This window comes from Castanea sativa, chromosome 1 (assembly GCF_040712315.1).
Source record: "Castanea sativa cultivar Marrone di Chiusa Pesio chromosome 1, ASM4071231v1".
Taxonomy (NCBI): domain Eukaryota; kingdom Viridiplantae; phylum Streptophyta; class Magnoliopsida; order Fagales; family Fagaceae; genus Castanea; species Castanea sativa.
Window position 1 is genome coordinate 71,479,811 of NC_134013.1, and position 26,762 is coordinate 71,506,572.

The following is a 26,762-nucleotide window of genomic DNA, read 5'->3' on the forward strand; positions in this document are numbered from 1 at the left end:
TTAAACATTAATTATTCAGTGAGTAATTTGTGCAATTATCTTTTAATTAGAGTAAATTTGGAATCAATTAAGTCTAAAATGGGAGTGATTGGAGCCATTTAATGTTAATTGAGAGCTAATTTGGGACCTATTAATGTTAATTGTGCTGAAACCATTTTCTAACAAATGACCTCTGCTCACTATTTCATTGATATCTCTCAGAATATTTTGAATATGTGAATGAGGTTAATTTTCCTAGAAACTAGACATCCGGGGCTTCAATTTGAGCACAAGAACGATATAATTCCGATCAGAATTGAGTTAGATATGATTTTTTAAAGTTGGCTCTGCAGGCTATTATAGCAGCTACGGGAAAACCGAATTTTGGCTTGCTCCTCACTCCTACAAATCTCTACATTTAATACTCTAGATTTCTCCCAAGGCTAAAATGAGGTCTAGGTTCATGATTCTTTGTCAACCATCATTAATGGTCTTCCATTCATATTTCCTCCACCACTACTATATAAACCTCCCCCTCCTTCATTCCAAGACAAAAAAATCCCCTCTCTTCTCCTCTCTTGAGTTCTAGGAAGTTGAGTAGTCTTGTCATATCTTGGTCTTCTTAAGACTCAAGGTATTGAGTGAGACTCACTCTTTCTCTCCTAACTCTTCTTTTCCTCCACCCTTAGGACCTCCCTCAAGAGTCTCCTCATCCACCATATGGATCTTGCATGAAGGTATAATCCCTTTCCCTAATTGTTTTTTTTTTGTGTTGCCATGATGAGAGTTTAAGATTAAAGCATGATAGTAATCATTTAAATTTCCTTGAATATGTTTGAATGTTCTTAATTGTTCTTATATGTTCTTCACACGTTCTTGTTTGTTCATCACATGTTCATGCATAACACTAGTTTTAATCTTAAATCCACATCAAAAATATGAAAAATATGTTTGTTTCATAATTCTTTCAAATCCTTGAATCTAGGATATCACCATGCACACACATTAAATTCAATATCTAAATTGATTGACATATTGGATGATGTGATATGAATGTTGGCCACCATAGTCTAGAAGACCGGTTTCACCGGGCAAGGTGGGTGCCTAACACCTTCCCACCTTGTAACATAGCCTCCGAATTTAGATCAAGGGTTAGTAGATCAAATGCGTATCCATGTAATTTTCAATTTTTAGATTGTAACTAGGAAACAAAGCCATGTACTTTATTTTAGATTGTATCTAGGACCAAAGCCATGTAATTTTCCTATGAACAATGTAAATACAATTAAAAATTAATAAAATGAGGAATTTTTCAATTTTGGTTTTCTTATTTTTCCAATAATTAAATAAGTGGCGACTCCATTGTAAAACCCTTGATCTAAAGGGGAAAATATAATCAGTCGAACCTCCATTTTGAGAGGCAATAACACGACTCTACCCATTCACGTGGGTTTGGCCCAACACACTCTATAAAACGGGCTGGGGGTGCAGTCTCTCACACCAAGCAAGGCCTAATCCTTGGAAAGAAACAGACCAATAAAGAATGAAGGACTAGATGATTCACGCCATAAGAGGTCAAGGGTGGGCGGTATAATGCACAGACAAGCCCCAGACCACGACAAACGCATGAGCAGCAGACAAGTTTGGATGTACACAAGAAGTGGAGCACGCGCAAGACCTAGACCCTACCAGCCTGTACCCAACCAATGCAAGAGTGGTGGGTCATGGGCCAAAGGTAAGAGAGGGTATGATTTGGCGGTGGGAAGAAGGGGAAGCCTATTCTGGGGTTTCTACTCAAGCTCTTTTGGGGGAAATGTCCTGCTAGAATGATATACCACCCAAAAGAGGGAAGATGAGCTGGAACTACTAGGTACATGCCATGAGGGATAGGAAGGGAGAACACCCACATCGTGGCAGATGAGAAGGCCATGGTGAGCAAACAAACAAAATAACATTCTTTGTTTAGTAATGGGGAGTGCCACAGCCAGCACAGGTAAGTGGTGGTGGCTGGGGCACTAACAGACCAGTGGTGGTTAGCAAGGATACCCAGACCAGACAAAGGTTGTTAAGGGGTAAAATGGTAAAGAAACAATCGCGGCAGGCAGTATATAAAGAGCCTTTGCCGTGCACAGTAGGGGGAAAACAATAACAATCATCACGAGAGTGATCACCATTACGCTGCATAAGAGAGCACTAAAAGAAAAGAGAGAAAACAAAAAACGGAGAGTTACGGAGAACTGAAATAGTAAAACAGGGGAAGGAAACAGAGAGTTAAAAAGAAAAATAGTAGGGGAGATTAGAATGGCAGGCATGCACTAATGAGTTTTCTCCTTCTCTCCCTCTTAAAACCTACCCTCTGCTAAGGAATACTCTTAGGCACAAGCCATTCAGGTCTGCTTCTTCAAAATGTGTAATTTCCGCTGCAGGATACTTCTGCGAGATTACCAACATTGAGGAAATGGTTCCCTCCTTGGCTACAACCTCGTAACTAAGCTAGATGTGGCAAACTAGTCATATTCTTCTTTGACTTTACTTAGTATTGTTATATTTTCTCCTCTAGTTTTTATTATTTACTCTTACAACTTGTTCCCTTATTTTATTAAGAGATTGTTTATTCAGTTTGCCTAATAATAACGTATCTCGCTTATCATTGTTTTGTTGCACCCATTCCGCCACAACTTTTTTATGCGGCAGTTTTGCCTGCCGTGAGCAAGTGACAATAGTTTCGGCAAACGGAGGCATAGTTTGTGCGCAAGCCAAACTAAAGTGAGTTGCAGTTGGGCCGGTCTCGACTCTCTTATCTCAAATACTCACGCCTAGTGCGGCAGGAGACAGTCCAGCCCGGAAACACAAAAAGGCCCCCCACAAACTGTTATCAAAATGTATGGACCAAATTAACTGTTACCAAAATGTAGAGACCAAACTAATAGTGACCCGAAATGTATGAACTAGCAAGGTATTTTCAATTTATAAATGTGCATCTACTATTGTCGGACCTGTTTATCAAGTTTTTTCATCGTAGGTAGAATGTCATAAATGTAGTTTCAACGACTTCTCTACAAAATTGAGATGCAAAGAAAACTTACCCCTACGTTTTAATTCTTTCTTATAACTCACTGCGATTTTCCATATCCACCAAATTGACCTTTAGGACTAACTTTCAATAGCTCTTGTGCAAATGAAAAATTATGAGACCGTCATGTGATTATTGGCGTGAATCAGTTAGTAAGTATTCTTAATGTGATTTTGGGATTGTTACGTGATCTTTTCGTCCATAAAAGTTGATAAAAGTTAGTCTAAAGTGTCAATTTGGTGACTATGGAAACTCCATCAAGTATTTTTGCAATTGATTTAAACTCTAGTGGGTGTTTTGTTTTCTAGCAAAACAAAATCCCTGATTTGGCTATCTAATATAGCTTTTATAATAATAATAATAATAATAATTTTCTGAGAAAAGAAAATTCTAAACTAGATCACACTAACAATACTGAGAAATAAATTGATTTTTTTATATAGATGAGATTCAAATCTCATATCTATTATTCAACAAGAAGATACTTTACTAATTCAAGTAACTTTAACCTTACACCAAGTGTGAAACTTTAAAGTTTGGTGAGTAGAATTTTGCTTTCACAGTCACCAACCACAACCACAACCACGCAGTCCACACCCACACCTAATTAAACTTTAATAGTTCCTCTTATCAAATGAACTCTATGAATGAATAAAAAGAAGCAAAATCTCATACAATTATGTACCCAAGCAAAAGAACAAAGGCAATGGCAACAAGAATGTGCATTAGTTCAATTGTTTAACACATTTTTTGATTAATAAAGATGGATTTGAAAACAATTACAACACACTCACAAGACCCTCAGCTTTGCCCAAAATAATTAGAAATCGATTAAAAACAGAACCAATGTGAATAAAAATAAATAACAAGAATAAATCCTAATGATCAAGAGAATCAGAGTGGTAATGTGTGAAAATTAGAAACCCTAGAATACTAGAGATTGGAATGGATGATGTCAACTCCACCAAAAGAGGCTATGGTGGTGTTCATGGAGGACGGTCATTGTTTGGATTTTAATTTTTTGAAATATAGTTTTAAAATTTTTTTTAAGTGATTCTTTGTATCCGATTGTAATCTTTTAATTGTAAAAAAATGACATGGCATGATAACTTTGGAGCTATAAAAATGGACTTTTACGCCGAGTTTTTATTGAATTTAATCTCTTTAGGAAAAATGATTTGATTAGAACGGATACAAGGTCGACAATATGACATAGGGAGTAAGAGTGGTTCTTGAACTATAATTTTTCATAAAATGTGGTAAACTACAAGTATTTAGCTATTACTTTTACGTGAAAATACCATTTTTTTTCTCCACTACCTACCATCTATCATGTCACAATTGTGAAAAAGTTATGACAAAAAGAGTTACGGTACCATATTTTCTCCCTCATGGATAGTACACAATAATTTAACCCTATGAGAAGTCAAAGTCCAACATACAAACTTTCACACAAAAAGTTGGCGCACATGCATGCACTACAAAATTTATGTGGTTTGGCAATATGCATACATCCACAAGTGGTGGTAAAAAATATTTCACTATAAAATAATGAAATTACAATAGTAGCACACATACACTCTCACAATACCCAAACTCCAAATACATCATTAGCTCTTTCCCACAAAGAATAGAGCACCCCTATTGTATTTGCGAGTGTTGCATCTGCCTCTCTTTCTCACATACAAATGCTATAACACACACACATCTATATAAAAGGTTGAGTTTAAATTATACCTGATATAACTTTAAGTAATATTACACCACTTGATATTATTTAATTGAATGAAAATTTTAACAAATCCACTGTTAGATTACATTATCTTCATATATTCTCCATGTTTGCAAAATTTCAATGTGATTAAAGATCAATAACCATGTCATCAGCCAATTATTTAAATTCAAGTTTTTATAGTTCAAAATAATGCATAAAAGATGGATCAAATGGTAATGGGTAAATCTCAAATTGCACCCCTAAAGTTTGGATATGTTTGGGTTTTACACCCTGGAGTTTTAGAATTTAGAATTTACCACTTGAAGTTTTGAGGTATTTGGATTTTACACCCTAATGTTTCGAAATTTAGATTTTACCCTCTAAAGTTTAGGGGTGTTTGGATTTCATACCCCAAAATTATGAAATTTTAGAGTGTAAAATTCAAATACTCCCAAACTTTAAGTAGTAAAATCCAAGTACTCCTAAAATTAAGGGAGTAAAATTCAAATTTAAGGACTAAAATCCAATTTGTGTGTTAATAGTTACATATGGCTAGTGGGTTTGCTGTGCATTAATCCTTAAACTTGGTTTTACCTGTTGCAGAATCGTAGGATCCAAGTAGAATTGGCCCACCTAACAAGGACCGAATTCTCAAGCTACACGCAATACTCTCACTATAAATACAAAAAGAAAAGTACAAAAACCCTATATTTTACTAGCTCAAAGAGACACTTTTTTTTTTCTTTTTTTTCTAATGTCATAATTTCCTTTTTTTATAAAAATTTTTTTTTGGATAAGTTTTATTTATTTGTTTTTTGTAACTAAATTTTGGATAAGTTTGTTTTAAAGACATAAATTAGTAGGAGAAAGTCCTATTTTGTAGGCATTTTAGATAGAATTGGAGATATACTTTTAAAGAGTTGTCTTTAAATTCTTTTACCCTTAAACCTGAAGTTTAGGGATATTTCTGAATTACATAAAAATTTAATCCAAATAAGAGGTAATAGGGCTAGTGAGGTAAGATTTTCAAGCTTTTAATCATTTCATGGTAGCCATTTTGCTGTTGGTCTAGTTGCAAGGGTTCGGAGGTTTAGTGAGAGTTCATGAGGGATTTTGAAGATTACTTCTTATCGTGATCACAAGTTTGGTAGAAAGTCTCTAACAAGTTACTATAAGTTCAGTTTGCTTTTGAAATTGAGGTCTTTAAAGCATACATAATTACCCATCTATGAATTAGTGGTATGGGGTCTATTGGTTCTCGATGAATGTCAGGGGTGCCCCATTGAAATACATAATTAACTTCTTCTCTTTTGATAGGTAATATAAGAATTATTATTGATGGAAATTGAAAAAGAAACGTACAAATGCGTTCATGAGAATGAACACAGCAAAGCACAAAATAGAACACAACAGAAAACAATCAAGAGACTAAACTAAGAAAAGAAAAAAAATTGAACAATTGAAGAACATTCTATAAAACCCTAGCTCTGAGACCAATCATAAAGACTTCTCTGGCACAAGCCTATTAATTCAACCAAAGACTTCTCAGAATCTTCAAAGGACTGACGATTACACTCCATTCATACAGTCCACATCAAACATCCTGGAATTAAATTCCAAAAATCTGAATCATGTTTGGGAAATCCTATCATTGTCATGCAACCTAAGAAGTATAAAATCATTGATTAAGAATTCCTTGATTTCTCAAAACAATGTAGAAATTCACTACGAAACTAGGTTCCTTGTCCTCATCCATACAAAGGGCCAAGAAACCAATGAGAAAGCAATCAACTAAAGAGACAAACAACAAACACAAGCTTAACAGCACATTTACTTCAGAAAATATAATAAAATTTCATCATTATCATCAAATACTATATCCCAGTTATATTATCATGATAATCAGTGAAATTTATGGAAAATGAGATGAAACCATGAAAGGATTTTTAATTATGATCATCATCATGATCAAACTGCAGCTTGGATGGCCTTGTGCTTCTCAATCTTCTTCTCAAGCTCATCTTTCTTGGCCCCAACCACCCTGTCCACTTCCTTCCCATTCTTCACCAACACAAAAGTCGGCATTGCCTGCACCTGAAACTCCTGTGCCACATCCTACATACCATTTTGTTTCCCACAAATACCCAAAAAGAAAAAAAGTCAATAATCATATAATCTCAATAATCATATAATAAAAACTCATAATAATCATATAATAAGGAATGTATCTATAGTGTGTTTACTAGAAACAAAGGTTAAAGAGATTAATGCTCAAAGAATCCAGAATGCTATAGATCCCGGTTGGAATTTTGTTCATAATTATCAATCTCATCGATTGGGAAGGATTTTGCTTTGCTGGGATTCTGACCTGATTCAAGTCAAGTATACCCGGCAATCGGAACAACTCTTACATGTGAAAATCCTTATGCAGGCTGGTGAGTTTATGACTACCTTCATTTATGCATTAAATGATGGAATGGATAGAAGGCAATTGTGGAGAGATTTAGAAGATTTGAAACTAGCAGTGGGGGGTGACTCATGGATGCTAGCAGCAGGGGATTTTAGTGTTGTCAAATCTCCTATAGAGAAATCTGGTAAGGAGGCCTTGACCTTATATGAGAAGGAGTTTGGGGATTGCTTGTATTCCATTGAGGTTTTGGATCATAGTTTCAGTGGTCCTCTTCATTCATGGAGTAATAAAAGGGATGAAGATGTTTTTGTGGCCTAAGAAATTGGATCAAGTTCTTCGAAATACTGCCTGGTTCAATAACTTTAACCATGCCTCAGTGGAATTTTTAAGTCCTGGTACCTCAAATCATTGCCCAGTCTAGGTATCTCTTGGGGATAAGCCTAATTTTGGCCCCAAAGCATTTAAAATTTTCAACTATTGGGCTGACCGCAAGAATTTCCTTGACTGGGTGAGGGAAGCTTGGGATGGTGACTTCTATGGCTCTCCCATGTTTACCTTATATAGCAAACTTGAAGCTGTAAAAGCTAGATTCAAGATGGAGAACACAAAATATATTCAGCAGTAACTCTCAGAGTTGAAATGGCCAGAATGGAGTTGGAAAAAGTACAAAGCCAGATTATGTCTTCACCTAGCCATGAGCTGATAAAAAAGGAGAAGGAATGTATGCATTAATTCATCTCTATCAGCAATGCAGAAGAGGCATTTATGAAGCAGAAGTCTAGAATTTTGTGGCTTAATCTTGGGATCAAAACATAGGTTTCTTTCATAGAGCAAAAAGTAAGATCAGAAGCTTTCTCAATGAAGAGGGAGAAAGAGTGGAGGATCCTGAAGCTATTACAGAGCTTGCAATAGCATACTACAAAAAGCTTCTTGGTCAAACACCTGCTCCTCTCAGTGATGATGGGATTGCCAAGTTAAATAATCTATTTTCTGTGAAAATCTCTTGCACGCGACAAGAAGCATTACAAAGCTACTGTAACTGCTTCTGAGATTAGTTTCATCAAAGCAGTCCTATCTCTCTTTGACTCTGGGAAACTACTTAAGGAGGTCAATTCCACAATCATTACACTGGTCCCAAAAGTACCAAAAATCCATCTCAACCTAGCGTACAAGCGCATCAAATAAATCATATCCACCAGAATCAGGCCATGTCTTGCTGAGATAGTAAATTGGAACCAAACGGCTTTTATTCGTAGCAGAAATATTGTAGGGAACATGCTAGTGGCCCAGGAATTAGTAAAAAACTATCATAGTGGGAAAGGCATTGCTAGGTGTACTATCAAAGTAGATTGAATTCAGGCCTATGATTCTATACACCGGGATTTTGTTATTGACTGTCTGCTTGCAATAGACATTCGCACTATAGTCATAGAATGGATCAAGGAATGCATAAGCTATTAGGAAATTGTGAATTTAACTACTTAACCATAATTCTAACACCCTCCTTGCGTGTGGGCTCAAACTCTCTTTTTAATAGGTTACGCCCAACATGCAATGCAATGATTAAATTTACCGGATCCTAAAATGCTGTAGCTTTAAAATTCATAAGCAACAGGTCCTAAAAACATTGAATAATTGCAAATACAAAATTGGAGACAATTAATAAAATAAAGGAGGAGGAGGAGGAGGGTACGGACAGGTAATTCATCGACGTCGATCTTTGCGAATTCGACCTCGGTGAACTTGGAGGCCATGGCGTGGATGGCGGGCTCCATGAACTTGCAGGGCCCACACCACGACGCAGCGAAATCAATCACCATCTGATAATTCATTCATTCATTCAATTAAAACAACAACACAAATTGAATCAGAAAAGAGACAAGAGTTAAAATGAAAAGAAAAAGTAATAGTACGAGTTGGGAGGAGTCTTTGGAGTTGTTGAAATGGAGCTGCCATCTGGCCGGAGAATGAAAGGAGAGGATGCGAGATGATGATGTCTCCGATGATGTCGCTGCTGCTTCCTCTGCGGTTGCGCCGCCTCCTAAGAAGCTTGATATTATAGATCCCATTCTCTCTCTGTTTCTTTTATTTTTCTCTCTCTAAAACTTGGACGGCAGTCCAATCCAAATGGACTAGTTTAAAACTATAAGTGCGACTTGTTTGGTTTTGTGTTTGTCTGCTTTCGAACTTTCAAAAGTCTCTTTCTTTCTTGCTTTCTCCTCTTCTCCTTTTCTTTTTTTTTTTTTTTTTTTTTTTAAAGTAAAAATAAATAAATTCAAAAATAAATTTAAATTAGAACCAATAATAATTTATTAATTATAATTTATTGTAAAAATATTATAAATCTATTACTTCTCCTAAAATATAGGCCGAAAGTCTTGTCCCAACATCAAAATTTTATTTATTTATATTAGTCTCAATACCTATGTTCCACATGTCTAATGAGGTTTTTTTTTTTATATATATAGTTTAATATAATTTTCTAATTTGGATTTATCTATTGCTAGTAAGATCGCATAGGAAGAAAATTTTAAGAAACTAAAATTTAAGATTTGAAAATGAGTAAATTGTTGGGTTTAGTGTGTGTTAGTTTCTAGGGAAAAAAATGTATCAAACTTACGGGAAATATGTTTAGATAGAAAATGTGCTAATTTTTAGGAAAAACGTTTTAGAGATAGTTTTTTTTTTTTGAATTATAATTTTAATCATATCTTTTTATTTTTTAAGAATAAGGATTATCTAATTAGATTGAGGATATTTTTGACATTTTTTGAAGTCATAGCTAATTTTCTAAGTCTTCTTAATATATAGAGATTATCTTTTAATTATGATCAAACCTAACTTTTTGATTTTTTTTTCAATCCACCAACTTTTTTTTAACAGATAAGTCTGCCAACTTTAAGTGTTAGTTATTTATTAGTTAATATAATAATTAATAAATTTTAAGTTTCAGATAGCTCAACTGGTAAAGTCTCTAATGGTTGAATCAATACGTTGAAACTTAAAAAAAAAAAAGTTAATATAAAGTGTTATTTATTATTCTAATTGTTGTTGTTGTTGTTGTTGTTGTTAATAAGAGGAAAGAAGAAGAACAAAAAGCCCATTGTGCACATGCAAATACATAAAGTTTACAATTTCCTTCTACGAGTCTAACACACACTCCATTTTGCATTAGCACACACCCCACTATGCAGTAGCACACACGGCTCAAACCACTATCTACCATAATTTAATTTATTTGTCTTTTATAATGTCTTGTTCAGTTTTTTAATGCCTTTATTGCCTCTGCCTTTTCAATTCCCCCAGTCCATATATCCAACCCCACGGCTCCATGGCCTCCATCCACTGCCCACTCAATAGACAAGGTCATAAGAGCCAATCAACATTACACACAAAACATTAAAGAATATAAAACATTCACAATACACAAAACGACAAACTCACAAACCGATAAAGTCAAAATGTCAAATAAAGGCAAAGCAATTCAATTCCAAAGACAAAGTCACAGAGAATCTCATTTTTCAGTTCAAAGAGAAACAGAGAGAAAAAGCTACGCTCTCACTCTCAGAGCACAACAAAGATGAGATAGGGAAAAAGAGAGAGAATTGAAATACCTTGAAGGGCACTGGGCAAGGGCGGTAGCAGCACGTCTAGGACTCGAGGCCAAGCCTTTCTCTAAAGTCCGATCCGATCTTGCCATCGCTGATCAGCCGATGTGCTCTAGGACCAGGGGCGAGGCTGAGTTGCTCTTTTGTTGTTGCAATCTTCGATTCGATCTCGCTGTCACCGATGTGCTCTAGGACCAGGGGTGAGATCTTGTTGTTGCTGAGTTGCTTTGTTGCTATTGCTTTCAACAGCGGAGCCGCGGAGACGCTTGTGAAAGCTTGAGACACTGGGCTGAGGATGAGGTTTTTTTTTCCCTTTAGGTTAGGATCTCAATTTTGCGTATTGGGTATTTAGGATCTCAATCTCCATGAGGCGAGGTATTGGGTATTTTTTTTGTGTGTGGCATATTGGGTATTTAGTTTATTAAAAATTAATTATTATTATTATTTTTGTTGATTTAAAATTTTGTCTAAGTAGTGAGTAAGATTGATCTTGGGCTTTTTTTCCTGGGGTCTATTGGGCATTTGGGCTTGCTAATTACTATGTTATAATTTTTTTTTTTAATTATTTTTGTTCAAAATTTTATTTTTGGGTTTTTCTCATTGCTTGAAAGCTCCAATATATTGTTAAGTAGAACAAATTATAGAGTAAAGTTTAATTTTATTGGCATAAAAAAAAAACTAAGGGTGTTCCCAAATTTTTTTTTAAAAGGTAGACAAATATAAAATTCTAAATTATTATATATAAATTTTTTTTTTAGATTAGGTTGGTCCTATGACCACTCTGGCCTTCACGTGCCACCACCCCTGTGGCCCATGGAGAATAAGCAATCGTGTAGTAGATGGCGAAGAAGTTGATGTTCGTGGTGGCAAGGGTTGGACCATTTTGGCCTTTGGAGTAGGAGAGACACGAGACACGGAAAGCAATGAAATATAAGATATATTTTTTATTATTATTGAAATGCAAATGTTTAATTTCTTCTTTTTATTTTTGTTGCTTTTTTATTAAATCCATGGTTTTATTTAGTTTTTTTTTAGAGATAATTACAATATGCTGCTAACCCTGTAATTCGAACCATTTTTCCCCCTAAACCTCCAAACACTTTGTATATGGGGATGTGTCAATTTAGTTACAAGGCATTTGGCATGAGTTTATTTAGTTTAAAAAACTCTAAATTCTCTAAATTTTGGCACCCATGTTGCCGAAATCTCTCTCATCTTTTTACTATTCTCTCTCATATTTAGGCAATTGTATTGTCACAATTGCAAATTTTTTCTCTCCTAATCTCGACAATGGTATTGTTACAATATTTCTCTCTCCTCCCTCCAATCAAATCATTTCTCTCTCCAATTTTTTTTTTCTCTCTCTCTCATAATTTGGGCAATGGTATTACTACAATATTTCTCCCTCCTCCCTCCTCCCTTCAGTCACGTCATTTCTTTCTCCTCTCTCCTAATTTTTCTCACAATTTCAACAACACTATTACTAAAATTTACATTTATCCTTACACACCTAAATAACTTTAAATAGTACACATATCATAAATAAACTCATATTTAAGCAAAATTAGCCAAAAGATTCTTACTCTTCTCTTCTAATATTTGTGTCAAAAGACTCAAACCTTTCCTTTGTAAAATTTTAAATATTGCAAATGGGATTGTCTGTAACATATTTAATCTTCAATATTCTACATGGAGCACCTCCTCGTTAATTTGTTAAACACAGATAAAAGAGAAAACTTAATTAATATTCATATAATAAAACACAACATCAAAAGGTGTTTGTAGAGAAAATCTAGCAAATCCTAGTTCTAGTCATATTAGAACCAGTTTTCTTGTCCAGCCAGCCAAGTAGTACTCTCTTACAAGTGCAGCTTTACAAAGGCTTGGGTTTTATAATATTTGGATCCAAACACATTTAACATTGGGCCCATAGTAGATCCCACACATACTATATACAAATCGGCCTTCCTATATTTTCAGACATATATCCCTCGTTCAAAAAGATGTTTCTTAGACTGCTTTGTTAATTTCCAAGGCCAACTGATCAGTTGGAAGCTTAATTTCACCATCACCTTTATATCTGTACCACTTAGCACAAACCAAGAAGACCCCAAAATTGAAGACCCCTAAAGCAGCAATCATGTAAAAAAAGTAATCTAGTTTCCCTCCGTTAAGATCCTGTGACAACCAATCTCTAGTCGGAGCTCTTGCAGTGATCCTGTTAACTATGGAAATTAGAAAAGCACTTAGATAGCTTGAGAAAGTCTGGCCACAAAAGAATATTGATCCAGCAATGCTCCTCATGTTCTCTGGGAATTCCTTATAGAAAAACTCAACTTGGCCAATGGCACAAAAAGCCTCACTCAGTCCAGTATGTACTAGTTGAGGAATTAACCATAAGCCAGACATGGATGATATAGCACCACTTTCTAGAGCAACTCTTAGTGTTGGTCTTGTAAGAGCTAAGTTTCTTCTCTTCTCTTCAACCAAACCAGAAACAAGCATAGTCAAAACTGAAAGAACAATTCCAATGCCCATTCTTTGAAGAAGAGTGATACCACCTTCTTTGCCAGTGAGCTTTTGAAGAGAAGGAACAAGAACTTTGTCATAGATTGGAATCCACAAGGAAATAGTTAGCATGGTAAAGACTGCATAAGATGCTTAAAGAACCTTAAAGTTGCTATTGCCAAGGCGTCTATCTGATTGAAGGGCTTGGAAAACTGCATAACTACTTTGAGACATAATAACGGAAAAAATGATTAATGATGCCCAAACGGGAATTACTCTTGCCAAGCATTTCACTTCTTCTACTTGTTGCAAGCTACAAAATTTCCATGGGTTAACAGCTGATCCATTGGGATTGATTTGGTCTTCTGCAGTAATGATTGCAGCCTTGTCATGGAACCTGAGGCCACATGATCATCTACTTTAGACTCAAATTAATATCCCACATTTTTTCATCTTATTTAGTATTTGTATGAAGTGTGCAGTGTATTGCGAACAACTAATTAAGTAAGAAAAAGCGAGAAAACTTTGTATTGGGGAAAAAAGGATCTTACAGTATGAATTGCGGATATTTGAGTAATAAGATGAAGTAATTAAAATGAAACATATTAACTAAAACAAAATAAATAGACAAAAATATATTCGTCTTTGAATCAGTATATGTTCTATTTTCTTTTCAAATTAAAAAGTCTGATTTTCATCCTCAAAAATTTAAAATATCATATATTTCTTTCTTTAGTTCACCTTTATTAAAAATATTTTGTTAGCATATCTAATGGAATACATATTTTAGGAGAAAAAAAACCTAAACTATATCTTAGAACAAAAAACAAATATAGTCTATGTTTTATTTTGTCCCTAAGATATAGTTTATATTTTATTTTAAAGGACAAAAATATAATTTAACTACGTTTTGAAACAAAAATAATATTTAAACCAAATATATAATGTAACTAAGTGTGAATTATAATGTAAGTTATCATAAACAACTACGAACCAATTTTCATGAAAGGAAGTTATTAGTTCAAATCTCATTTTCCCTCGGGTCAAATTAAACTCACACTTACAAAGGAGAAAAATATGATACAAATTTTCTTACCTAAACTGATCGGTGTAAGGTAATTTGGAGTTCATGGAAGTGCTTGGCATATAGTTGAAAAGGTTAAATTCAAGGTTGTGAGGCAGATTTAACCGCCTCTTCTAAGTGGCAGCCACCACTACTTGTGCCACACTAAGCAAGGGGCTTCCATTAGGTTTCACTTTAACATAAAGTCTCGAGCCCAAGAAAAAAAGTACACATGAAATGAACATGAGGCACGTAGGAATTGCAAACCCAATTTTATTTCACAATTAGAATCCACTTTCTATTGCTAATCTTTGAAGTAATAAAAATATTAGGGTGAAAAAATAAACACTTAGCCACATTATTATATATGCTTTTGACTCTATGATATTTAGTCATGTTGAGTTTCTCATAAGCCATCCATTTCACCAATTATGCGTATGTCAGTTTGCATATTTCTAGTTTCTGATACAGTTCGGAAGACTTTCTGTAAGTTCTATGCATTTTGATAATCCTTACAATGACAGGTAGTCAAAAACATGTGAATGGTTCTGATTGTCAAGAGAGATTTCCATGATTTAATTCAAAAAAGTATTCAGGGGTTATGGCTGCGTTCAAAACGCAGCCATAGTTGTGGGCTAAAGCCGCGTTTTAAAAACGTGGCCATAGTGATGGGCTGAAGCCGTGTTTTTAAAACGCGGCTAGAGTATGTCCTATAGCCACGGTTATTGAAACATGGCCATTGGTCCTATCCTATAGCCACAATTGAAAAAATGTGGCCTTAGACCCTTCAAGCCTATAGTTACGCATTTTAGGCTATGGTTGAAAACGTGGTTTAAAAAAACGCGGCTATAGACCAAATCGTCCTATAGCCACGTTTTTTTGAGCTATAGCCACATTTTAAAAATGCGGCTATAGAACCTTTTTTTCGTAGTGTGTTTGGCTGCACATAGATGATGAAGGTTACTGATATCATGACAGCAAATGTGAAGGTAAAATAGTACAATTGAAGAAACTTTGCTTGCTCCTCTTGCCAGACTTGGTTTCTGGATTGAATTGGTCAGCACCAAAGGCTAGGTTACATGGCCTAATGCCACTGGCTTCGATGATTAGGAGGCTGAATCCGGCTCCCAAGAAGACCAATTGATTAGGCATCGAACCGACACATGTGTTACTGTCTTTTGTTGCACAATGTGGCGGGTTCAATTTGGAGATTGCAGTTGTTAACGTTAGCGCTATCAGCCCCTTGGAAGAAAAAAGTAAATGAACGCTATTGATTGTAACATATGGTTCTAATGATCACGTTCAAAGAACATAAGACATGAATGTACATAATATTTTAAGCAGGGTGGTTGATATCGTACTGGTCGGTACATACCGTACTGGCCAATGCACCAATACCGGTACACTTCTATTTTGTACCGGAAAAAATATATGCCGTACCGGTCGCGTACCGACCAATTTCGGACAATACCGGCCGATACCAGGTGTACCGGCCGGTACTGAAAAAAGCTTTTTTTTTTTTTTTTATTTTAGTTTTGTAATTTTTGAATTTTTGTAAGGACATAATGATAACTTATTTACATTAACTTATTAGTATTATTTGTTTTCTTAGTATGCAATGAACAACTAAGCTTTCTATTTTTTTTATTGTGTTTTTTTTTTCCTTTTAATTGATACTAAAGTCTAAAATTATGAATAATTTGTTATGAATTGAGATAATATTTTATGATAAACTTTTATATTTACTATAATATAAGTGAAATATTATATGCTTATAAACATGGTTCTAGAGATTTTGGTTTGTGTATATAATATATATATATGATGGGTACTGATTTTCACCTTGAAGCCGTCCATAGAGGTCGTCCGTGACCCAACAGTATTGCAAGCACCCCAGAAAACCTTACCTATAACCATCTCGTCTGGAGAAGAAGAGACTAGGACGAGGTCGTCGTGACCAAGGGATGAGACGCTCGTCCAGGGTGTCGGCGATCTCGTCCTTAATAAATTCGTCCGTAGACGGAACGACTCCTATTCATGAGCTAAGCACACCCGACAAGGGGATGCTAGGACGATGGTATCATACTTAGGAAAATCTCTGAGTATAATGTAACAATTCCTCATCTTACGCGTAACTTCCAGGTATCCGTTGTAGTACATAACTCCTAAGCAGTTATGGAAGTTATTTTTAAATACTTACGCCTCCTTGAATCCAGGGGAGGTTATAATTGCGATAACCGTCTATTAGAACACTATATAAAAGCTTATTCAGACAAAGCAAAGGTATGTTATGATTGCTCCCAAAAAGTTGGAACTCCAAAAAATATAGAGAGAAAACTAACTTTGCCGTCGGAGGGTTCTTGGCCGGCAGCCCCGGTCACCTTTGATCGCTTTTCTTTCTTTTTTCAGGCCGTTGAGAGAGCAAGTGGTCATTTCAAGTCCGAAACATCCAGCCTATTGATTTTCTTTGCATCATCAATATATATATAAAATAGCGGTAAACCCGAAACGGTACACCGGTATTGACTGGTATCCGAAATATATTGTACCAGTAGCCAAACTGGTACAGCCTCTGGTACGGTATTGACATTCTTGATTTTAAGGGCTTCAATCTGAAATTGAAATGATACATGGAACTCCAATCTTAAAATGGTAGACACAAATGGTCCAAATTTAAAGGGATTTAGCAATTTCCAGGTTCTATTAATCAATTGCATTCAAAAGTGACTCAAAGGAAAATAAGCCTTAGATGATGACAACTAGATTTTACCTTATTAATGATAAGTTGAAAACAATACAATATGAAAACCTTTTCTTTTATTTTTGGTGGGGGGATATGACAACTGTACTAGGGCAAACAATATAGGACAATAAGCTTCTATTAATGGAAACAATAATGAGATAAAATTTAGTCTCATTTGGATAAATTAAAGTGGTCAGATAAAGAAAAATTTAAAATCTTTCATTAAAAATATAGGAAAATTTGAGCTTTCGTGAAAATGTAAAAGAAAGGGGGGCCAGGGGATGAGGAATGAAAATCAATATAGCATCTTGTTTTCAGTCCTTGTGTTGAAGAATGATTGGAAGATAAATTATATTAAAGCAAACAAACAAAAATATAAGCAGAATTAATTAATAACTTTGAATAAGTAGTAAGTACAAACTACTAACTTTATCAGTAACGCTTAAGACAGTTATAGTTTTGTCTTGTTTGCTAGCATTATTGAAGTCTTGCTCGCAAAGTTGATCCATGAAGCAAATTAAAAGAGATCCACAAACCTTTGAAATTGAGAAAAGTTAAATCTGACCAATAGTCTTAACTTGGACTAGAAATATTCTTCACAGATGGTATTTTTTTTTTTTTCTTTTCCTTGTTTTTCTTCTTCAATCTTTACTCCCAATATAGAACCAGAAATCAATCCAAATGCTTTTCCACCCAAGACTACTAGGGAAAAATTTTATAATAATAATAATAATAATAAATTTTTTTTTAATATTAGGCAAGAATGGTGCTGGGGTTACCAAAAGAGAGGAGATGGAAGCAAAGGCCAAGGTCTTATAACGTCCAAAGTAAGAATAAAAAAAGAATGCCCCAAGCAAGGGTGTCATGTTTGAGGTTCCATTGAAGATGTTAACGATTGTTGTGGTTGTCACACTCTTCATGTTGAACACAGTGGTCAAGTAAACCAGGAGGTTTGATAGACTTCCGATTGTTCCAACACTACAAGAAAAAATGTTTATTGCAACTAAAAAAACCATTGCAATAACATTAGAGTCATTGCAATAGTTGATACAAGATGTTGCAATAAAAATTGAGGTAATAGGTTTATGCAACAAAATTTTTTGTTGCAATAAACTCCAAATATTTTAATAATAACTTTGATGTAATGATATATATATATATATATATATATATATATATATATATATATATATATATATTTATATTGTTGCAATAAATAATTTACTATTTCGAATATCTTGTAAGTATAGGCTATTACTTCACGAAACTTGTTGTAATAGACTGCAAATAATTGAACAAAATAAATCGGATTAAATTACTTCAATGATATCTTCATTGTAATATAGATAATTAATTCATTTTGTCACTGCGATTGACTATGAAATAATTGATACCAAGTTATTGCAACGATATATTCATTGCAGTTATGTGTTTGTCATTGCAATAGATTGTAAAAGAATTAATATCAAATTATTGTTATGGTAACTTTGATGCAATAAGCTATTAATTCGAAATTTTCGTTGCAATAGATTGTAAAAATAATTGGTATCAATTTATTGCCACGATTCTTTCATTTTAAATTATTGCAACAATTTTTCCTAATATATTAAAGCTTCTATTGCAGCTGAAAATTATAAGTTATTGCAATTTATTATTGTTGATGCAATAATTTAACACTTTCAAGTTACTATTGATTTTAACTTATAGATGCGATATTTTGTCTAAAACTACTATATATTTTGTTGTATTAACACTTGATGTAATAGACATTTGTTGATGTAGTGCAAGCTTCTCAAATGTTTCATTTCCTGCATTTTTTTTTGTTACTCATGAATAAAATTATAGAAAAGAAAGAGGTGGGTGCAATGAAATACCAATAGCTCTATCATGTTTTCTTTCTTACCAACAATAAAGGCGATGGCTGTAATTCCTCTATAGTTGATTACAGGCTCATCATCAAGTGAAACAGCATTCTCCTTTTCTTCTCCATTTTGTTTCTTCAAAAAAAAAAAAAGGAAATGTGGTTTTCTTTAAGTTCTAAACTGTGGTTTTGGTTTTAAGGACATAATTTGTATATAGTAAATTGACAATAGACAATAGCTGATCAGTTACAGAGAGTTCATTAGGAAGGAAGAAAATACCTTAGTCAGTTAATCTTACCTGATAGGAACACACTCACAATTTACTTTCTCTTTATCTCTCTTTCTTTGTCACACTCTTATGAAGATTTAGCCTCTCTTAAACTCTATATTTATAGTCACATGCACATACATATGCACATGCACATTTTTACCAACTAGTCTCACCATTTCAAATTAATATATTACACGATTTAGATTAAAAATTATAAATCTAAATGATAGAGCTAGTGGGGTATTTGATCACACCCATCTCTTTCTTTTCTTTAATTTTGTTCATGAATAATAAAAAAATGCAGGAACTGAAACATTTGAGAAGCTTGGAACAATTGGAACTCTATCAAACCTCATGGTTTACTTGACCACCGTGTTCAACATAAAGTGTGTGACAACCGCAACAATTATTAACATCTTCAGTGGAACCTCAAACATGACACCCTTGCTTGGGGCCTTCCTTTCTGATTCTTACTTTGGATGTTATAAAACCTTGGCTTATGCTTCCATGTCCTCTCTTTTATTTAAAATTTTATTATTATTATTATATAAGTTGTCCCTAGTAATCATGGGTGGGAAAGTGTTTGGATTAATTTTTGGTTCTATCTTGGAGTAAAGATTGAAGAAGGAAAACAAGGAAAAGAAAAGAAAAGAAAAATACTATTGAAATCATATTCAATGCCAAGTCTAAAATTTTAAATTACGTATCACCACATAGAACGTTAGATATAATAATATAAGTTTTAAACGACATCACAGCTCACCAATATATTTCCATGTAGTGTTATAGTTACTAGCTAAGTGACATTGTTTTTTGAGTTGTTGGCAGCTGGCGACCCATGCATATGGTTAATGATGGCGAACCTGGTAGCCTAGTACTGGTGTGTGGTGCAAAACATCTGGCACATTATATGATGTTTAAGCCAATTAAGGTAAAATTACCCACATTAAGAAAAGGCAAAAGGTAAGAAGCGAACGAGAAGGGAATTCTTACTATCCTTAACTAATAACTACAAGTTAACCTGATTGCTCTAATAATTTAAGGTCCCAAAAAGAAAGTAATAATTCCGAAATAATTCAATGACAGCTCTTGTGGAATCACAAACAAGATAATGACAAATGAGCGCCATTTATTAAGATATGATATGAAAGAAGTGAAAGCATATGGGAATGAGAGTGCTTGAGGCAGATATTATCATGCATGTACGTTTTTCATGAAGAAAAAACCGATGCATGCTCTTTACAAACCAGTCTCAGAGGGAATTATTAATAAGATCCAATCAGAGGAGTGAGGAATGCTAAAATGGCTCCTCTACTTAACTTAATGGACATATCTATTCATGCAAGTGTAGTAATCTCATAGATTGGGCTTCCCAATGAGGCATGCTAAGCAAGGCCAACGTAGCTACTGTTCAGTGATATTTTGTCATATATATGGAGCTGGATTTGGGAGATCCTCAATGTTACAGTCACTAACAGTGCAGAATAAAGAGTTCTAACACGACCAAGGTTTATGTTTTGTTTTTTGTTTAGCTAGATAGAAAGCATTCCAATTTCCTAAGTGCAAAAGTCGCATCATTAATGACTATTTGTAAATGAAAGGTCTTTTTTGGAAGAATATCAGATACAAAAAAAAGCAACCACTATAAAATATGAGCGGTGCCTAACTAGTCCTGAAAATATCAACGTGGAGCCATGTTTTTCTTTCAAGATGGACTAAAAAACAAAGGGAGAATAGAAATTCATCTCACCAAGGCTTGCCTGTTTAAGGATTTCTTTTGCATCTCCGCCACAAGTTTTGATTGTTAATTCATAGTTAAGATCTCAGTGGCCACTGGATGAACTTTATATAAATTAAATGACTGACGTTAATTTGTGGTTCATAGCGAAAAATTCAACTTTTTGTTGCGTCACAAGCAAGAACGTCTTCTTCGGTAAAAAACAGAGAAGTCTGTCATTAATTCCAGCAGATTTGCATCTTTTCCCTTTCAAGTATCATCTATTGTGATAGGATCAATTTAGGACTAAAAAAGGAACCACCATCCACCAACCAATGTAAATGATCTTGTACACTTTACAAGGTGCTTGAAGATGAAGATGGAATAAGCAACTCCACTATCGGCAAGTATGTGTACTCACAGCCACACGGGCGTGTTTGAGAATTCTTTAACCTCCATCAAAGAATTCAGGCATGTATGTTTTCATGACGCTGAACAGACCTATACATTTCAATGGAATGTAGATATGAGCCAGAAAATTTACCTTCTAACGTGCAGACAATCACTCTCTGACATTATTCACTAAAAATTGGATAGAGTGGATAAATATAAGGGAACCTCAAACTACAAAATCAGATGCCACCTAACAGCCAATAGCCAAAACTGAACAAGTTGGTTTGGTGATGGCTTAAAGTTCTAATGTACATATAACATAACAAATGCCATGTTATAACAGACCTTACTGAAATGGAACCGGAACACCTTGCCTCTTGTTTACAATAGCCATTGCCAAATACCGGGTACCCATTCCTATAGGCGCCTCTTCATCAGGTCCCTCCCAGAAGGGGGCCTCACCTTCACCCACCAGACGCCAGTATCCAGTTCTGAGGGACTCAGCTTGATCATCTGTGCAATTCTGAAGTAAAGCATCCACTCGGAAGTTTATCCCAAGAGAACCAAGAAACTGAGACTGAGTCATTGGGCCATGGACAGAAACATCTCCTGTAAAATGTTAAAATATTGAAATTTAGCTTTGATTCTCCATTCCTCCTTTACTTTTTCAAGGGAGAGAGAGGGAGAGATTGAGAGAGGAAAATGTAGCTACAACAAATGCAATGGGGACATGCACCTGAAGCTTCCTCAGCAGAGTGCCTGATGGAAGCAAAATCAACATATGCACTGAGATCAGCAGATCCAGGATTATCCAGAATGTCGACAAACTTATGTTTTCGAATTGCCTGCAGATAATGTTATATTGGGAAAACTAATAAGAGGGGAGAGAAAACAAGAAAAGAGTATATCTCAGCAAAACATCCAAACATTTTATGGTAAACTAAATAACTGCTGATGGACCAAACATGAAGAATTCATCCTCTGATATAATGGAAGCAGTACAATAAAAATAAAACAGCAAGGTAACAGACCTGCAGACTATCTGAGACTACTCCATTCAATCCATAATCAATTATAAGAGCCCCACCTCCATCAGAGCTTATTCTATCGGCAATGGTTTGGGTCAACTCCATTGCCTTGGGGCAAACCTCAATGTGATCAAGTTTTGCTATCTCTTCAGTCGCAGCCCACTTGCAGCGCTTCATCATGAACAGAGTTGCAGGTGTAGGCTGAGGAGATAGAACAAAACGAAACCTGACCGATATGATGTAAAGAGTATCAAATAATTAATTTGTTTAGCAATTGCATCTGCACAGAGGCTAATGTCAGATAAAGTTCTAGATCTTTACGATGAATCTTCTGCCACATCAACCATCTTCTCACACCATCCCCGAGAAGCCTTCTGTAGTTGAAGATAAATCCAGGATGAGAAAGTAGTTGAAGTATGTCCACGCAAACAACAAGATACAACAGAGAGTTACTAGTATTAAACCTAATGGGCATAATGAAAAAAAATTCTGTAAACCTTCAAAACCAGAATTTGTTTTGCAGCTACTTGAGAGGCTATCACAGTACTTCACCTAGAGTCAACAGGTGGCATTTCATTTGATTTCAAATGAAGTGCCTAAGCATAGATTTCTTTCTTGGCTGGCTACATAGTTGCTTTTTTTTTTTTTTTTTAGTAAGTTACACATGCATCCAGAGTGTCATGAGACTCATGAGCCCACGACTTCACCCTACACCTTGTTCTCATAGTGGAATGAGATGCCAATTGAGCTAGAGCTATGGATAGCTGGTTGCTTTCTTATGGTTCCAGTTTGTATTTTGCTAGCGGCTTCATTTTACTTGCTGTAGATTAACAGCTAGTTTGTACCCCACACAAAGGAACTCATTCATCCAAAACATATACCATAGAGATGGGAATCTTAGCCTAGGAAACATTTATAAATGGTCAAAGTCAAATACACATGAATGTAAATCCCTTGATTTCCTCCTTATTTGGAAACTAGTATGGAGGTTGTATAACATTCCTCACATTTTCACTTCATCTAAAGTGGGAGGACTACTGGGGGCATAAACCACATTATTGTCTTAGTTTTGCAGGGCAAAGTTTATGCGCTATTAAGCTATCATCATAAATTTTGAACTATCTACTATGATTAACTATTTCTATTTTTTACACAGATGACATAATGGCTCACTGTTAATGAACCATAAGGAACAATCTTGTATGAAATATAATAACAACCACTAAATAAACAAGATTAAAGCAGAAATAGAGTACAACATGTGACTAAACTAGACTACAAAAAGTCAAGGAACAGCTAAGGTTTCATAGAATTATGATACGACACTTGAATATCCAATATTAACCTAGGAACTTGATTAAACCTCTATCTCTTCCATTTTCATACAAATAACAGTTTGCATAAGTTTCCTGTCATTGATGGTAATTATATATAATATAACAAGAGACACAACTATCATCCAGAACAACTAAAATTAATAAGACAAACCTGAAATTGATGAACTGGTAAAGCATCATAAAACTCATGGGCAATGATGATTGTAGGCACTGGAATTCGAGGAAGTAGAGGAAAAGTTGGTCAGGAAGATAGGAAAACAAACCATCACATTGACTCTTAAAAATACAGGAAAACAGTACACAGTTTGGTATTATCCCTCAGAGTCAAAATCAGAATTGATAATGACAATATGCTTTAGGCCACATAATTATAAAGCCTGGTCAACAGAGAAACTTCTCCAATATGATAATACATTCAGCATTCCATAAATATTAGACATGGTAACTCGAAATCTCTATCAAATTGAATTGCTTGTAGAATATAACAATAGCATCATTGCTGTCAAATCAGGCATTCTGCATGCCAATCACAGCTGATTCACAGAATTGTAAATAAAACATCGCCTCCAAAGAACTGACATCAAACATCTAATAGTCTCTTTGCCTAGTATGATTGCAATTGCAGCACAAAACCTTAAAAAAGGAAAACATGAGGTAATGTAAGAAACAAGTGATTCATAGGATGATACCCTGAACATCTGGTTCACGTCCTCAAATATCATCCTATGAGATTACAGAACAAAAGTTTTGTTTTGGGATAGAAAATTAATATCTACTATCTAGAGAGATAAAAAGAGAGAGCAGCTTAGAGATTTTTTTACTCAATTTTCAGAACACATACAAACATTAATCTCACACACACACACACACACAAGAATCTATCTATTGACTTGAACACTATTGTGTATGTCTGCTTGTTTTAGATATTTTCATACATCCTGAAGGAACCTGCTCCAGTGCAGCATGCCATGTCACAGGAGTCCCAGTCAATGTGCTGACACTCCTTTTGTTAACCTTGTCATCGGTATTATCTTCATCCTTGCATTTCAAGTTGCTGTGCTGAAGCTTCTGCAGTGTTGGGCTACATTCCACCATATGTATTTGTAATGATTCAGTGAAGTTCTTAAATTTGGAGGCACCCTACAATAAAAGCTACAGTTCTTCAACCTAAAACTTGAACCCATGCCATATGCTCATTAATTAAACAACAACAACAACAACAAGAACAAAAATCCAAGAAAGATGAAGGAATGAGAAGACAAACTAATGTTTTCACTTGAACATTAATGATTAATCAAAAATCCAAGAAAGAAGCATGACAAGGAATGTGGTCACTTACACGAAGAAGATCAACCATCAGAGTTCCTCGTCCTGGACCCAGCTCAACAAGGTTAACTTTATTTGGTTGTCCCATTTGCTCCCACAGGCACATGGCCCAAACACCAACCATCTGAAGTTACATAAGCCAGACATGAGAAATCATTCTTCTTGATTGCTAATCTTCAAAAATGAAAGCAACTCAGATAATAATGTTCATTTTCCTAGAAATTAAAGCCTTCTCTCCCGTACTTTGTTGGATTGGAGTGCTGCTTTTCTGTCTCCCCTTGTTTTTCTCTCTTGCACTTGTTTGATTATTGTATTTTGAATTGATTGTACTTCTCTCTTAGTACACCACTGGTGTACTAGGTTTGCTTTTTTCTAATAAAACTTTTCATAACTTATCCAAAAAAAAAAAATGTTCTTTTTCCTAATCTGTCCTAGAAAATCCTCAGAAAAAATTGAGAGGAGATATGAGCGACTGGAACTTCAATAGTAAAAACTTACCTCCCCAAACATTTGGCTTACTTCAGGGGAGGTTATAAAATCACCCTCTGCTCCAAACACATCCCGATTAATGTAGAAACCAGCCTTAGGATTTGTCAAAACTTCCTCCATGTACTCAGCAATTGAAATTGGCCCACCACGGAACTGAGAACACAAAAGTAACAAGGACTAAGATCACAGCTACAAGCCATTCCCTTATACAAACAGAGCAATTAAGGCACATTTAAATGCTAAGTGGAAACAGAAATCACCAGAGTAGCACCAACATATCAAACTCAATAATTTGAATTTACCGCGGAACAAGAAATAAAAGCAAGTGAAATTCAATTTCAAAGTGTCACAATTTTTAGATATTCTGTTTCTTCTTATAACTGAATTGAGCAATGACATACTAAACATAATCGAACACAAACCCCACGATCAAAATCATTAACTAATATTTTGTTCCTTTAGTTCCAATTAAAAAAAAAAAGAAAAAAAAAGAAAAAGTAACCACTCTATACCTCCATTGGTTCCAAAGTGCCAAACCCATTACAATTAGTATTGAATTTCAATCAGAGACACAACCAGAAACAAAAACCCAAAAAGAAAAAAAAGGGTATTTTCCATAATGAGCTTGTCAATTTCACTGATGATAATGGCAATGTCCACACATTCACACCAAAAAAACTGCACTGTTTACACACGGAAAAATGCAACACATTAAAGAGTGAAAAATGAACGAATTGCGAACCTTGATAATGCCTTTGAGGTGCTTGACGAGCTCGGAGTCCGAAGAAGGCTCATGAGAATGCTCTGCCATATTCAAAATTCACCCACTACAAATACGTATATGTATATATGTGTGTGAAAAAGCTAGAGAGAGAGAGTTGTTATTGAGTTTTATTGTTACCAGGTGGGTTGTAGAGGCCAGAGCGGTCGACGGAGACGGTGGCAGAAGGAGGAGAAGTGGAGTGGTTTGCATTGTCCTCTACGTGTTCGATGAAAGAACTGTTGGGGCTTTGGGACGATGAAGAAGAGGAAAAGAAACGAGGTGAATGTGATGGTGCGGAGTAGTGGTAAGCATTAGAGAATCGACGACAAGAAGTGGGAGCTTGGAGCAGTAGACGTCTCAACATTTTTGTGGTTTGTGATCTCTCTCCTGTCCTGTATGAGCTTCAGAGGAGTGGTATAAACTATAAACTGAGGCTTCAAATGAATTGAAAATTGTAGTAAAATTGATTACAACGGAT

The 26,762-nt window shown here is 35.0% G+C and overlaps 2 protein-coding genes and 1 pseudogene across 2 annotated transcripts; all 3 read right to left on the bottom strand.

Annotated features, from left to right (window-relative positions):
• Nucleotides 1–6,595: 6,595 nt before the first annotated feature.
• Nucleotides 6,596–9,319, bottom strand: LOC142619269 (thioredoxin H2). The gene is made up of 3 exons (XM_075792332.1): nt 9,090–9,319; nt 8,874–8,996; nt 6,596–6,881 (listed from the first exon to the last, which is right to left on the bottom strand). Exons 1-3 carry the CDS (start codon nt 9,243–9,245, stop codon nt 6,735–6,737), a joined length of 426 nt encoding a protein of 141 aa, XP_075648447.1. The 5' UTR covers nt 9,246–9,319; the 3' UTR covers nt 6,596–6,734.
• Nucleotides 9,320–12,794: 3,475 nt separating this feature from the next.
• On the bottom strand, nt 12,795–20,360 carry LOC142633646 (protein NRT1/ PTR FAMILY 2.10-like; annotated as a pseudogene).
• A 1,115-nt stretch (nt 20,361–21,475) lies between these two features.
• On the bottom strand, nt 21,476–26,750 carry LOC142634326 (uncharacterized). Its single transcript, XM_075808624.1, has 10 exons — nt 26,423–26,750; nt 26,264–26,325; nt 25,531–25,674; nt 25,046–25,156; nt 24,642–24,846; nt 23,858–23,916; nt 22,691–22,743; nt 22,373–22,595; nt 22,078–22,186; nt 21,476–21,950 (listed from the first exon to the last, which is right to left on the bottom strand). Exons 1-10 carry the CDS (start codon nt 26,646–26,648, stop codon nt 21,688–21,690), a joined length of 1,455 nt encoding a protein of 484 aa, XP_075664739.1. The 5' UTR covers nt 26,649–26,750; the 3' UTR covers nt 21,476–21,687.
• Between the last annotated feature and the right edge of the window lie 12 nt (nt 26,751–26,762).